Raw genomic sequence first — 14,577 nt, forward strand, 5'->3', positions numbered from 1 at the left:
CTCGTTTCCAAGTACCAGTAGTCGTCGTCGTTTTCGTCATCAGAAGTGGCCTTTCCAACGCGCTCCATTTGTTTTGATCCAGACCAATGTCGTTTCAATACGCCTATTAAGACCATTAGATACAATCCAAGTCGTTTTCATTTCCTCTGAAATTTGACTTCTTAAAAAAAATAGTTTTTTTATGTTCTTTTTCACTAAATCTATGTCGTTTGTTTTATACTAACAACTTTCATAACTTGGTATTTTTCCATTATTCGTGACTAATGTACTTACAATATTTTAATTTAAAGTGTTAACTTCACGTATTTAAATTTTCAGGTCTTTAGCTAACTTACTTATTGATATAGCGATTGTAATTTAGGACGTTGTAAAGAACAGCAACCCCAGAGTACCTGAGGGTTGTTTATCTTAACAAGCTAATATTTGGGGTGGCTGATGTTAACAAGTTCATTCTGATACTGGCGGTGCATCTGTTTGTTGTCGGCCAAATGGAATGTCCCTTCGCCTTGTTCAGTACTGGGGGGTGGCTGATGTTAACAAGTTCATTCTGAGGATAGCCAATCTTTACATGGGTACTCTGGGGTTGCGGATCTTTACAACGTCCGTAATTTACTACAAAAATAAACCTACGACACACGTGTAACCAAATGGTTTCTGCAACTTCGCCACTAATTATTTCGAAACAAACTCTCAATAGTTAACCTCGTGAGCTTCCTTTTGTTGAGGAACATTTCTTAAATTCTCTGTCGTGAGATCGAGTTGCAGGTTCATCAAATGCTGTCTGAGATTAGCGTTTTGAAATGGAATATTAGTTTTACCTCGATGGTAACTTGAGAAATGAAGTAACTCTAAGGAAAAGCTCCTCACGGAAATACGGTTTATTAATTAAATTTTTTACTGAACACTATAGAAAAGTTTGTGCATGAAGCAGTAGAGGAGATAAGTGGAAAATTTGACCGAAAATAATGTGATAATCCCCGAGGGATTGGTATGGAACATGGCGTCCCAAGGAGCTCTTTTGCAAACAAAACAAACAAAAGACGGTAAATTTCTCACAACATTTTGGTAAATTATTCAAGTTATCTCACCTGTACTGCATCAAATGCATCCTTTGCTATGTTATGTAGTAAAAAATTAAAATTGATTGATAGACAATATCCCCATGCGGAGCTCTTCCTTAGAATTACCGAAATGACCGATCTATCAAAAGACCATAAGTTGTATCTAATTGTCTTTATGGGCGTATTGAAATGACTCGAACCAAAACGACCGCAGGTCTTGAACTGAAGCCTTTTCTGTAAAAGAAACAATCTACATTAGTTATTTAATTGGAGGAAAAGTTGGACACAGATAATTACTCATTATTGAGCCTACAATTAACTAACGATTATAATCTAGATAGATACGCATAGTCCAATGGAACAGACTAGAACAGAATATAGTCTTTAGGTCAAAGGCCAAGTGCTGGGACCTATGAGATCATTAAATGCTGAAAATGAAATTGACAGTAAAAAGGTTTGAAAGACATAAAAGGAGGAAAACCTCGCAGTTGCACTATGACTCCATTGTTAAGAGAGGATGGAAAGTAAGAAGAAAGAAAGTGATAGGAATGAAAGGGGTTGCAGCTAGGGGCCGAAGGGACGCTGCAAAAACCTCAAGTAAGCCTACAGTACACCGCATGAGGTGCGCTGTCGGAACTACCCCACTACGGGACTTTTGGCTGTTGGTTCTGTTCCGGTAAAGAACTGAACTATTTAAACAATCACCTTAGCACTGGTTCTAAATTTGTCTCCAGATAGATCTCAAACTGGAACCGCGTAACATAACATCAGAGATGTTTACATATCAGTCAGTATCGTCCAGTGCAACTGATTCATTACTCTCTTACCACGTACAGTTTTACACGCGATCTTCAACTTATCTAACAGTTCAGAATCTCTACCAACTGACAGATTCTAAAAGAATGGTAGGCACTGTGTCATTACCTTGAGAATGTGCATTTTTAATATTCAATAGGTTGAAATTGAGCAGCGTTTATTTCAAGTAAATGATGTAATGATATAGAATTTCATGCAACATTTTCACATTCAGACGATCAAAATATTGTGTGGGCATTTGCCAAGTATCCTTTACCGTGAGTTACACCATCAATATGATTTACTAAGACTAAAATATTATCCGATATTGATATGCCGATCTTCCGTAATACGATTGAGTTACAGCGTCTGTCATTAGCAGTACTGTACACGGGAGTGTGACTCAGTTAAAAATATATGCAAGAGTCCTTCTACAGCCGTATTAAATGTTTAGGAATGCAATGGAATATAAAACTTCGGCCTAAGGCCAAGCGTTGGGACCTATGACAGTAGAAACGATTGATGGGTGTAACAGGAGGAAAATCTCAGTCACACTAATAAACAATTATTAGGAGAGGGTGGATAGCAAGATAGAAGGAGGAGGAATATGAACGGAGGCACAGCAAAAGGAATGAAAGGGGCTGCAGCTAGGGGCTGAAGGGGCGCTGCAAAGAACCTTAAGTAATGCCTATAGTGCACATAGACTACTCCCATATAACAACAGGTTAAGGGTGGGAATAGAGTGGTTTTATGCAACGATGATAAGATAAAGAAGAGGTGGAAGGAATATTATGAACACCTGTTATATTAAGAAAATCCTAGAAAATTCTTTGAAGATGGATTCCAGACCTTGGTATGACACATACTATTAGCAGGAAGGAGGTAAAGAAGGCACTAAAGAAGATGAAAAATGGTAAAGCAATAGGAACAGATGGAATTCCTGCAGAGGTGTGGAAGAGCCTGGGAGAAGGAGGAACAGACATGCTGTGGGACCTAGCAAAGAAAATATACAGTCAGGATAAGATACCAGAAGAATGGAGAGAGAGCGTTATTGTACCTATCTATAAAGAGAAGGGTGACATCCAGGACTGTGCAAACTACAGAGGAATAAATTTAATGTCTCACACCAAGAAAATTTGGGAAAGAATAATGGATCAAAGAATTAGAGAAGAAACATCTGTAGGTGAAGAACAGTTTGGTTTCATACCAGGAAAAGGAACGACAGATGCAGTGTTTGCCCTTCGAAAGATGATGGAAAAACATCGGGAAAAGCAGAAAGGACTGCACATAGTATTCATAGATCTGGCAAAGGCATACGATAGAGTACCACGCCAAGAGGTTTGGAGGTGCATGCGAGAAAAGGGAACACCGGAGAAGTATGTGAGGTTGGTCCAAGATATGTATGAAGGAGCAAAAACGCAGGTTAGAAGCAGTGTTAGGTTAACTGAATGTATGGAAGGGAGGAGGTTGACCAGAGTAGAAAAATTTTAGTATCTTAGTTGAACAGTGGCTGATGATGGATATTTGGACGTAGAAATAACACACAGATTCACGCTGGATGGAAAAACTGGAGAAAGATGCCAGGGGTCTTATGCGACCGCAGAATCAATATAAAGGTTAAATGAAGAGCGTATAAGACAGTAGTGAGACTAGCTTTGATGTATGGAGCAGAAACATGGCCGGTAAAGAGTGCAAGAGAAGAAACTGGATGCGGTAGAGATGAAAATGCTCAGGTGGATGTGTAGAGTAACAAAAATGGACAGGATAAAAAAATGAAAGAATAAGAGGAACTACTAAAGTCGCAGAACTATCAAAGAAGGTCCAGGTAAGAAGACTGCATTGTTATGGCCATGTGATGAGAAGGAATGAGACATATGTAAGGAGGAGAGTGATGTAGCTGGAGGTGCCTGGTGGGAGAGAGAGCAAGAGGAAGACCGAAGCGAAGGTGGATGGATGTAGTTAGAGAAGATCTGAGAGACAAACAATTGTCAGTGGACGATGCGTTTGACCGAGCCAGGTGGAGGAAAGCTGTCAGAAACATCGACCCCACATAGAAGTAGGAAAAGATGCAGAGAAAGATATATATATATATATATATATATATATATATATATATATATATATATATATATATATATATATCGTCCCAGTTTATCTGAATGTGATTCCTTTACGAGTTTATAATCAGCACAAAAAGTATCTGAAGTGAGAACTGAGCGTCTAAGCGACCGGTTTTCCGTTGACCAATAAAAGCATCATGAACGCATCCATTAACTCTTAGCCATGTTCCTATGAAGGCGCGCTAGTCAAGCAAATTTACCGTGCTCTCATGTTTATTAAAGACTTGACCTGCATTTCACTAATCTGTTGCTGTAATTTCTTTCTATTTTTTTTTTTATCTTCCTGTTTTATCATGCGACAATCGAATATAAACGTATGATTAAATTTACTCATAGACAAATCTTTATACAGATTCAACATTCAAACGAATAATACATGATTACAGCTCAATACAATAATTTTAAGGTGCTACTTTGGCTTATTATCTACGCGTCACCTACTCGGAGGTGCTAGTACTAAACACTGGTAAATGTAAAGTAGACGGCCGCACGAAGATATCGTTTATTAATATAATTTGTCGACCACACAATATAGAAATGGGTGTATATAATACTTTGATTCCCGAGGGGCTAGTACTAAACACGGCGTCCCAAGGAACTTCTGCCACGCAAGGTCTAGAGACCTTGCTGCCATGTTTAGTACTAGCACGGTACCTCGGAGTAGGTGACGCGTAAACAACAAGCCAAAGTAGCACCAATTTTAAACTAAGTAAATCTTCAGGGTTTTTTTTTATAAAATTAAATAAAAAGACGTTAAATATGTTATAGATTTCTCAATTTGCATTGAGGGAGATCTTCGCAATATATTTAATTTAGTTTATGCTAAAAGAAAACGAAATACAAACGTAAATATAAGAAAACGTAATTTCATATGAGACTAATCTATGCTGTTTGCCATTACGGTTAACGAGTATTTCTAAATTTTAAAACTTATAATGGTTGGTATACAGATTACTTTTCTGTGTTCTTGTATCTGTATTGCCTTTTAAATGTACCCCCAAAAGAAATTAAAAGTATATTAATTTTGTGGACTATAAAAATACTTTTAGTTACTAAAGTGGGGGCCTAACCAGGGCCAAAGTATTTATGTAAAGTACACAGTAGATTTTCACTTTTTGCTATAATAAAAACTACTATGCATTGCTCTTGTGAAAAATACAGAAAATTTTAAAAATAATGATCACCAGGACCTATACATTATAAACAGTAAGGCTTATGAACGAATATAAAGTAGAACCCAAGAAACTATTGAAAACTGCAATTAAAACATACGTTTCCTCTTCTACTACTTTTACTTCGAACTTCATACCCAGATGTTTGTTATACGCTCTGTTTTCCCAGTCCTAATTAAAGGCAGCACGGGATTTTGCCAGGCAAATGAGTCTTTAAGATAACAGCATAGAAACAGAAACAGCAAGGGTGCATTGTTCGAAGCACAAGCTGCAAGAGAGGAAACGTGTTTTAATTGCAGTTTTCAATAGTTTCTTTGGTTGTACCTTATAAATTTATTAGAGCAACTGTGATAGTACCAATACCTGTGCATCGTTTAGTTTAACCAGGACCCCAAGTCAAAATATACACTCACGCATGGGGCTAGACTTATAAGATTCTTCACTACATGCTGAAGGAGTCCCGTGAATTCTTTAAAAAAAAAAAAAAAAAAAAAATTGGTCCTTGTCTCTCATTATTTTAATTACTTTCTACAAACAGACATTTCATGTACAAACCTTTTAGTTACTTTGTTACAGTTAGGTATTCCACCACACAATTGTAGGTACTTGACACAAATTATACTGTTACTAACAGAAAGTATTTATCAGATATGTTCAGATGCAATAGCTACCCATTGACTTCATCCATTTTTCCAGAATGTTTAGGATTTCCAGCTTTGCACACTACTCACTGAAATTCTACCATTTTTATTAACTCCATAATTCCTCACTGTAGTTGACAGTTCAAGAAGACTGCATTTTGGTGATTTTTGTTACTGGAGCACCATTAAATTTTAGGAACTATAACTGGCATACTTGTTGACATTGCAAGATCTCAGCCGATACCTGTCGGACTTACTAGATATTCGGAGCTTAAAAATCCATGAAACTGGCACTTCCTGCCTCATCCTACTAGTTCGATGGATTAAGATTTTTTTTATTGATTTTACATATTCTGGTCATGTATCCGGGTTACTAACTTAATGGATAACATATCTATACCTAAAAAATAACTTTTTAACTGGATCTACTATGCTCTAGTTTCAGCAGTACACTTACATTATTTCGCAGTCCATTTACTTAAGATTTTCTGCTGCTAGACGCAAAAAGTGGACACTAAAAGGAAAAGAGCAATTGTTTACAGTCTCTAATCGATTATAGAAGTCTACAGACCTTGCTTCTTGTGTTCTGTCTGCCAAACAGAGGTTGACGTAAGTGTCAAGGCTTTTATGCAATGGTGAAGGACAAGGCCAGAGCTCGTTAAAGCATTCACCAAGAATCAGGTCCTAATTATTTACTACTTTACCAACAATCTGGTCCTATTGTCTATGAGTTTATCAATAATGTGGAACTATTATCTAGTAGTTTACCAGCGATCTGGTCCTCTTATCTAGTAGCTTATCAACAATCTGGTTCTATTATCTAGGTTAAATACACTACTAAGGGATTCAAAGCCGATGAAACACGGTTATTCAACAACCTTTTATCAAAGCATCGGATAAAGGTGAAAGTTGGCAAGTGTATATTTTATAAGCATACCTAAATTTTGCAAGTATTATTTAGTACCTAAGTTCGATAGTTTTGATATTTATAGAGTAAAATGAAGTCGCCGATGCCGGAACCGATAAAATCACAGACACGGATTCTAAAAATTCGTGACGTAAACATGATGACGTCATGAGGCCCGCCCATCCACCAGGTAGGCGGTGAACGGATATGCTTACACAGTCTAGGCTTCGACAAATTCGAGAATGGCCAGCAGGATATGGAATTGTCCCCATGGTTGCAAGACTGCATTTGTGCTGCGACTTGCCACTTTGTATACAAACGAGAAGACCCATAGCATGATTTACTATAGGGTGAATAGGTAATTATTTCTATAGTGGGCAGTGGTTACTTGGCCACCCTAGAAGTGTGGGCAGGGGCTGTTAGACAATCACGGACAACATCCTTGAGAATGTGGAACCAGCCATCAATGACATTGCTAGCGACGATGAGGACGGGGATGATGAACTCTTGGCCTTGGGTACTAATATCAATTAGTGAATATGTCATCGGCAAGTGCGCAGAGCCACAGTGAAGAGACGTTTTCCTCTTTTGTAAACTTCTCTTCATTGTGGGTGGAGCCTCATGACGTCATAGGTTAACGTCACTATTGTGTTCAAAACCCTTGCATGCGATTTTGATGGCTCTGTCATAGGAAACACTTTTACTCTGATAAATACCAGAACTATTGAACTTAGGTACTAAATAATACTTGTAAAAATTAGGTATTATTGTAAAATATACACTTGCTAACTTTCACCTTTATCCGGTGCTTTGATAAAAAGGTGTTGCCGAAAAACCGTGTTTCATCAGCTCTGAACCCCTTAGCAGATTCAAAATACTAGCATCTCATTGAGCTGGTTCGAAGGACTTTTGTCTTTCAATAGTGGAATATCAAGTTTATCTATAAACTTGCAGGTCTATAAAGATTCCACAGATTCATACCATAGCATTCTAAGGATGACAATAAGAAGAGGGCTGAATACGGAGTTTTACCATTTTATTTGTAGAAAAAAAATTATATTCTCTTAAGTCGATGGATAATATACGGGCAAATCAGTAGTCATTTTAGAAGTTATTTCAGTGATGGGCTTTTTCCCCAGCTGATTCTCTAATCAGATATAATTTGCTGAGAGTTTTACCTTTAAAAGCCTAAAATCAGTGCATACTAACAATCCATTTTGAGACAAGTTCTCCATGACAAGTAGAGTACAAAAAAGAATTACAAGAAAATCTTTGGCCTTCTGTATGATAAGTACACAAAGTAAAAGAGATGAAGGGGAACCTTCACTTAAATGAGTATTAACCACTAAATATTATATACCTCGTACATTCAGACCTGAATCACACGTAAGCAGAATCATCTAGTTTTTAACAACATTCATATTTTTCAAATAACTTTGGCATGGGAGGACGTCTGTATTTGCCATGAAACTGAGAATCTCGGAAGGTGGGTAGGGGCACCGAGAGAACACCTGGCGGCACATACCCCTGTTGGAAGTCACCGAAGCCCACAGCCCCATGAAAGCAGCGTACTGGTATTTGGCACTGGAGTCGCTGACGTCAGCCCAGTCCATTGGGACACCGGACTGGGGACTAGATCGTTCGTTTTATTAACGCAGGAAGTATGATTTAATGCTTTTAATGTATATTCAAGAGTGCATATTCATTGTAAGAGGAGCCTATTTGGACAATATTCTGCAGAGAGAAAATTAGTTTCAAGGACAGCTTGAATTTCCATTCAGTGGCCCCAGTAAGCTTGTCCCATGTGAATAGGGGTTTATCTTTAGAACATGCAATTAAAATATTTACTTAGATGCGCACGCAAATAAAACTGCAAAGGTCATCGAGAAACAAATAAACGATTAATCATTAGGTGCCTGAGTGAATAGAGTACCACCTTACCTGAGCATGTTAATTAGTGACGACTGAACAGGCGACCTCTCTCCAGCTGGGAGGACGATGGCATCGCAGAGAGCAAGCGCAGTGCAGTCATACTGGTCCAATTCATTCAGCACCTTCAAGGACAAGGGAGTAAAAATTGCGTGTTTTTAAGACCCTTTATTAAAAGTACCCATTCGAACTTCACAGTTCCAGAAGTCTATTATTCCTCACACCGTTGGACTGTGGAACAGTCTCCATAAGGGTGCTGTGCGATTAGAAGCTCAAACGTTCAAGCGAAGATGCAATGAATTACTACCATAGAATAATGGTATTTTAATAATTTATTTAATTTTTATCAATTTATCAACTGTGAATTTATTTCTTTCTCTAATTACATCTTTACTTTCTGTATTTCCTTATCATCTTATGTAACTTCTTTCAAATGAACGCCATATTCTTTGGAAGCTTGAATTCAAGTCAATGACCCCTATGGACTTGTTCCAAATGAATAATTGTTTATCTTTTGAATAATAATAATAAATTTTCCATAAGGGCAGAGCAAACTACGGTGAACGAGTTTTACCGAGCAGACAAACTCACCTTGTACATCATCATCCTGACCATCTGTTCCTCTTCAATTTGCTGGGGGGCGTTTAAGCTGTCTCTCTTTCTCCTCTTGCCGGCAGCCATGATGCCTGTCAGCAGAAAGAAAAATCCTGCCAGAGTGGTTCCCAGGGCCGACGCAGTCACCAGGAGTCCTCCTGACGTACCAACGGCAGCTAACTGGATTGTCATTTTGCTGTGGTCTAGCCTTTTTTCGAAACAAACTATAATTTTCGTCCGCTGGTATGTGTTCGCTGCTTACGATTGCTTGTGGCGTAGCTATCCTGTTGATCGAGACCATTCATTAAAACTGAGAAACGAGCTTTGGAAAATTATTAAGACTTACTTTAAACCAGTTGTAACTTTAGTTTCGTTCTCTTCTTTTCTTTAAATTTTCAGCTGAACCCCCTTATGGACAGAGTGCAAACTGATTTTTCTTTAGAGCCCTCTTAGGTTTCCAGTCTGCCGACTCTGTCCATAAGGGGGGTTATATATATATATATATTATATATATATATATATATATATATATATATATATATATATATATATATATATACATATATATATATATATATATATATATATATATACATATATATATATATATATATATATATATATATATATATAAGAGAGAGAGAGAGAGAGAGAGAGAGAGAGAGAGAGAGAGAGAGAGAGAGAGAGAGACGTTACAGGAAAAGGAAATAAAGAAATAAATATGAAGGAATAGAAAATAAAACCGATGCACCTAAAATTCATGAGAAGTCAGCAGCAGAGAGCTGAAATGAATTTGCTCCTCACTTAGATATTTGGAGATCAGAAGATTACACGACTGCATATTACATGTATAACTGAATCACGAAAATATGGAACGTGATGAATATATAAATAAAGACAAAATCCACGAAGGAAAGGGAAACAATGCAGTGCAGCACTCCATTGTTTCTTTTTCCTTCGTGGATCTTGTCTATATATATATATATATATATATATATATATATATATATATATATATATATATATATATATATATATATATATATATATAATTTATAGAAAATTCTTCATGATATAACAAATATAATGCAAATTTCAATATATATATATATATATATATATATATATATATATATATATAGAAAAATTAGAGAAATGTGAACTGAAATAAAAAAAAAGCCTGACAACCCGAAAATAAAAAGAAAGTTAGAATGCAAAACGACGAGAAATTAAAAGAAAAAAGAGGGAAAGACAAACGATAAAGCAACTAGTAAATGGATGAAAGAGAAAAAGGAAGCACAGAACCGAGAGTACAACCAAGAAAAATAACCACGAATAAAAGCGGGAAAACAACGGGAAGCAAAATAATAAACAAACGCAACTGGCAGAAGAGAACGTACAATATGATCTTACCGACGACCCACCAACCTCGCTTCGAGAGAAGGCAAGAAGAATGAATGAGCAGCCACCAGCCTCCTCTCCTATATATACCAGGAAACAGTGCCATCCCTGAATGGCCTTGGTTGATAATACACTAAGATACGCATTGTCCCTGCCAACCGCCATACATAATTAGACAATTATGACCCTGCAATAGCAGATTTCATAGAAGGTTTCATATCAGTTGCATAGCATGCTGGCCGTGTTGCCAGGCTAGCTCTCCTGCTCATAGGCATAATAGATCGTAGGCTGTGTTTGAAAGTGAACGTGGTAATGTTTCGAAGATTTTGTTTTTATGGCCTGTATCAAAACGCGTAGTAGTGCATCGATGTAATGTTTACGGTGAGCAAAAATGATGCGCAAAGATATGCAAAATGCGTAAATTTATACTTTAATATTTTTTTTTTGATTGAAGTATGATTTCTTTAGGTTTAAAAACAGTCATTTATGTAACCTAGTGCGTTTAAATTTGGTTATTCCTAGCCATTTCTTCTGATATCTCTCTCTCTCTATCACTTCCTAGCCATTTCTTCTGATTCTCTCTCTCTCTCTCTCTCCCCTTAAATAAAATTTGTATCAAACGTCATTTAGGCACCCTGATTAAAAGACAGTTAGTTCTTCGCTGGGTGAGCGGGTTCCGTTTACCAGTTGGTCGCGAGTTCGAATCTCCGACCGGTCAGTGAAGAACAACAATTCATTTCTCGCTATAATGTGGTTCGGATTCCACAATAAGTTGTAGGTCCCGTTGCTAGTTAACCAATTGGTTCTTAGCCACGTAAAAATAAATCACCCTAGGAGAGCTGTTAATCAAGTTAAACTAAGATATACTTAAAAGACAGTTGAATAAGTATTACATTTTTTGTTGTCACATTCCAAATTTACCACATCAATCAAGAATGTCAGTGGAAATACCTATTACAATATCCCAAAAAAGAAATGTGTGAAATCGGCGATTCTCTAAAACAAATAAGGAACTTTTACCGATGACCAAAATTACGCTGGCCAAAGCTTATCAGGCCAAGCTCAGTTCTCTCGGATAATTCTCTTACGCAAGCCACTTACGATCCATAACTTTGAGCAATGTCTCGCTCTCTCATTAGCGTCCAGATTGTTAACCTCTTTAAAACTGATTTTCCCAGCCTTCTCAAAGCTAAATATTCTCAAATTTATTAAAACTAATCTTTTAAATTAAGACCTACAGCTAAATGTTAGTTTCAAGTTACTAAATTTGGGAATGTCACAGCAGAGGTAAAAAGAAAAAAAAAAAAAGTTTCATTTGACCCAAAACAATTCAATTCCAGGGATTTGTGTAGTCCAGGTTTTAGTACAGTATCTTATTTCTGTTACAAAATGATTATTACTGTTAGAAAGAGAGATCCCCAACTTGTAAAAACATGAAGTCAGGCAGAATGCTCTTAATAATTCAGACTGATAAAGTGCAGTTATTTCACAAGTAAAATCGTACGATATAGTGGTCAGATGAAAGCAGTTCACAGGGTTACCACTGGCAATAAGGAAATTCGTATGTGCACTATTGTCAACCAGGAAAGAAACAGCCAACGTTCCTACAGGTTTTGATAGGGTGGTTACAGGACAAGGGTACGTCCACACTGCAGCAAAACATGTCATAAACACATGTCGGCAACTTATCCCATACACGTAACAAACAGGTTGAATACAAATCAACGATTTAGGCTACTGGTGGTCCTAAACACATGATTATCTAGCATTTTTTTATCTTTATTAGAAAAATACATTAATGCAGTTTTACCACAGTATTTACATAATTTTACAATTATAAAACAGAATATTGATATTTACAAATTGTTTTTAACGATTTAGGCATAGACTTTTATATGTATATAATATTTAATATTAACTAGTCTTTATAATGGCCCATTTTATCAAGCTATCTCTATATTATATTCCCAGGTAGTCTTTTTGATTATCTTATTTAGGCATTGTTTTGACATATAATATTTTTTCTAGCATTTGCAAAGATTCGTTCTCCACTTACCGTTGTTGACATGTTATCTACCTGTTTGTGAGATGTATGCGATAAGTTTCCGTGTGTTTATGACACGTCTCACTATATTGTGGACACATCCTAAACGACCCAGGGCTTCATACGATTATCCAGCATTTGACAAAGATTCGTTCTCCACTTAGCATCGTTGAAGTATTTTCAACCTGTTAGTGACATGTATGCGATAAGTTTCCGACGTGTATTTATGACATGTCTCACTGTATTGTGGACCTATCCTATGATATCTAGTACTATATTATTCTGTCAAAAACTCCGAGGTGCAACTCTAGTTTACAATCTACTGGAGTTTCGTCACGGAGAATGACCAAAAATGAATGAGATAAGATATATTCGGATCACTAGTTAACCAGACCATTGCAAAAGGTTGCAGATAACTGGTTATCATAGTGTAAAAGAAAAAAAAATAACATTTGGTGAGCTTTATCCTTCCGCACCAACATAGCCTACTTTCCACTGTCTCCAAAGTAAGTGAAATTTTCAACTTCCTAAAATTGCAAAAGGCCTTTTATTATATTAGTTCCTCGTTCCAAAACTAAATTTTTAAAAATTCCCTAAATCTTTCAAACCTAAGTTTACTTGCTGACTCTGGAGTGTTCATATTCTTATTAACACTTTTATTCTTATACATATCATTCATCATCAATAACTTCCAGAATGAGGCGTCAAGTACAAACAAGGCGAATATGACTTTCAACCGAAAAATATCCCAAAAAATTAATAAAAAAAAAAAAAAGTTTGTTTTCACTAAAAATCATAACCGCTGGTTTCCTGGTCATTTCATTCCCGACTGAGAATGAGGATTTTATATGATGGCATTTGGTTACCAATCCCTTTAAGATTTTCTTAAGCAATACATGACCTGCATGCATCAAGTTCAGACCAAACAAACGCGCATAGATATTTCTTTATTTTTTTCTAAAGACTTGCACGACATAACATAAGCCCAATACAATCACAAAAGGAAAACTATAGAAAGATTTAATCACTAAAATACTAATTTTTCCGAAAACTCACAATCACAAAAGGCTAAAAAAGACTATAACAATAAGGGTAAGAACAATTCTTGGAGGTCTAAAACTTGTCTTAACTCTACCTTAATCCTTTTGATGTTGGTTTAATTATAATATCCATTCATAAAACTATTTACACAATAGGGTTTATTCTTTAATGTTTTACCTTTGAAGAACCCATACCAGTTTGTCAAGCACAGTTCAGTCGTTTTCAGACGAACAGTCTTATAAAACTAGTGCTCTTTCTAAGTGGCCATTTAAAATTTTATGTCCAACATAGACCCTGTTCAAAGAGACAACGTCGTACAGATTCATGAACCAAAAATTAATCCGGAAGTCGACCTACTGACCAAGAAGCATAGTTGCTCATGTCTGTATAATTATGGATCAACACTTCCATAATTACACAGACGACTGATCGTCACTTTTATACTGGTTACTGCTTAAATTAAGCTTCAAAGTTTGTCAACAGCATCAATCAAAGAAAGAAGGGTTAAATAAATATGTTATGTACCTGTGATTCTATAAAAATTGTTCCTTTAATAACTTCATGAGCTGGTCTTCTTTTTTCCCTTTGTGAAAATCCATTAGGCCTTGTGTTGCCGCCCCTCCCCACCACAAAATTGGGAGAACAATGTGAAGTCTGTGGATTTACATTCAAGGCCAAGCAGCTGCTATCAAGAACTCTACCATCACATGGCAGATTTAGCTGGATAGGAGATGTTACGTTGGTGTACAAAAACAAAAGAAAAGATGTTGAATGTAACTATCACAATAACCTAGGAAATTTATTCATACTCCCAAGACTGTAAAATTTGTTGTCATAGGTTTATATGATTTATTTAGGTAGATTGTTCTGTC

The 14,577-nt window shown here is 36.5% G+C and overlaps 1 protein-coding gene across 2 annotated transcripts in view; it reads right to left on the reverse strand.

Annotated features, from left to right (window-relative positions):
* Window positions 1-1,088: 1,088 nt before the first annotated feature.
* The window catches only part of LOC136838675 (uncharacterized), a 25,044-nt gene continuing 11,555 nt past the window's right edge, over window positions 1,089-14,577 (reverse strand). The window contains exons 2-4 of one of the 2 annotated variants that reach the window (XM_067104055.1): window positions 9,217-9,503; window positions 8,638-8,750; window positions 1,089-1,295 (exon numbers count right to left, since the gene is read on the reverse strand). In XM_067104055.1, the coding sequence (XP_066960156.1) occupies window positions 1,235-1,295; window positions 8,638-8,750; window positions 9,217-9,411 (369 nt within the window). In that variant the 5' untranslated portion in view covers window positions 9,412-9,503 and the 3' untranslated portion in view covers window positions 1,089-1,234. Of the gene's footprint in view, window positions 1,296-7,717; window positions 8,329-8,637; window positions 8,751-9,216; window positions 9,504-14,577 lie in introns of those variants that run through there. The other variant, XM_067104054.1, reaches the window with a different exon arrangement.

Source organism: Macrobrachium rosenbergii, chromosome 5 (assembly GCF_040412425.1).
Source record: "Macrobrachium rosenbergii isolate ZJJX-2024 chromosome 5, ASM4041242v1, whole genome shotgun sequence".
In the NCBI taxonomy this organism is placed as follows: Eukaryota; Metazoa; Arthropoda; class Malacostraca; order Decapoda; family Palaemonidae; genus Macrobrachium; species Macrobrachium rosenbergii.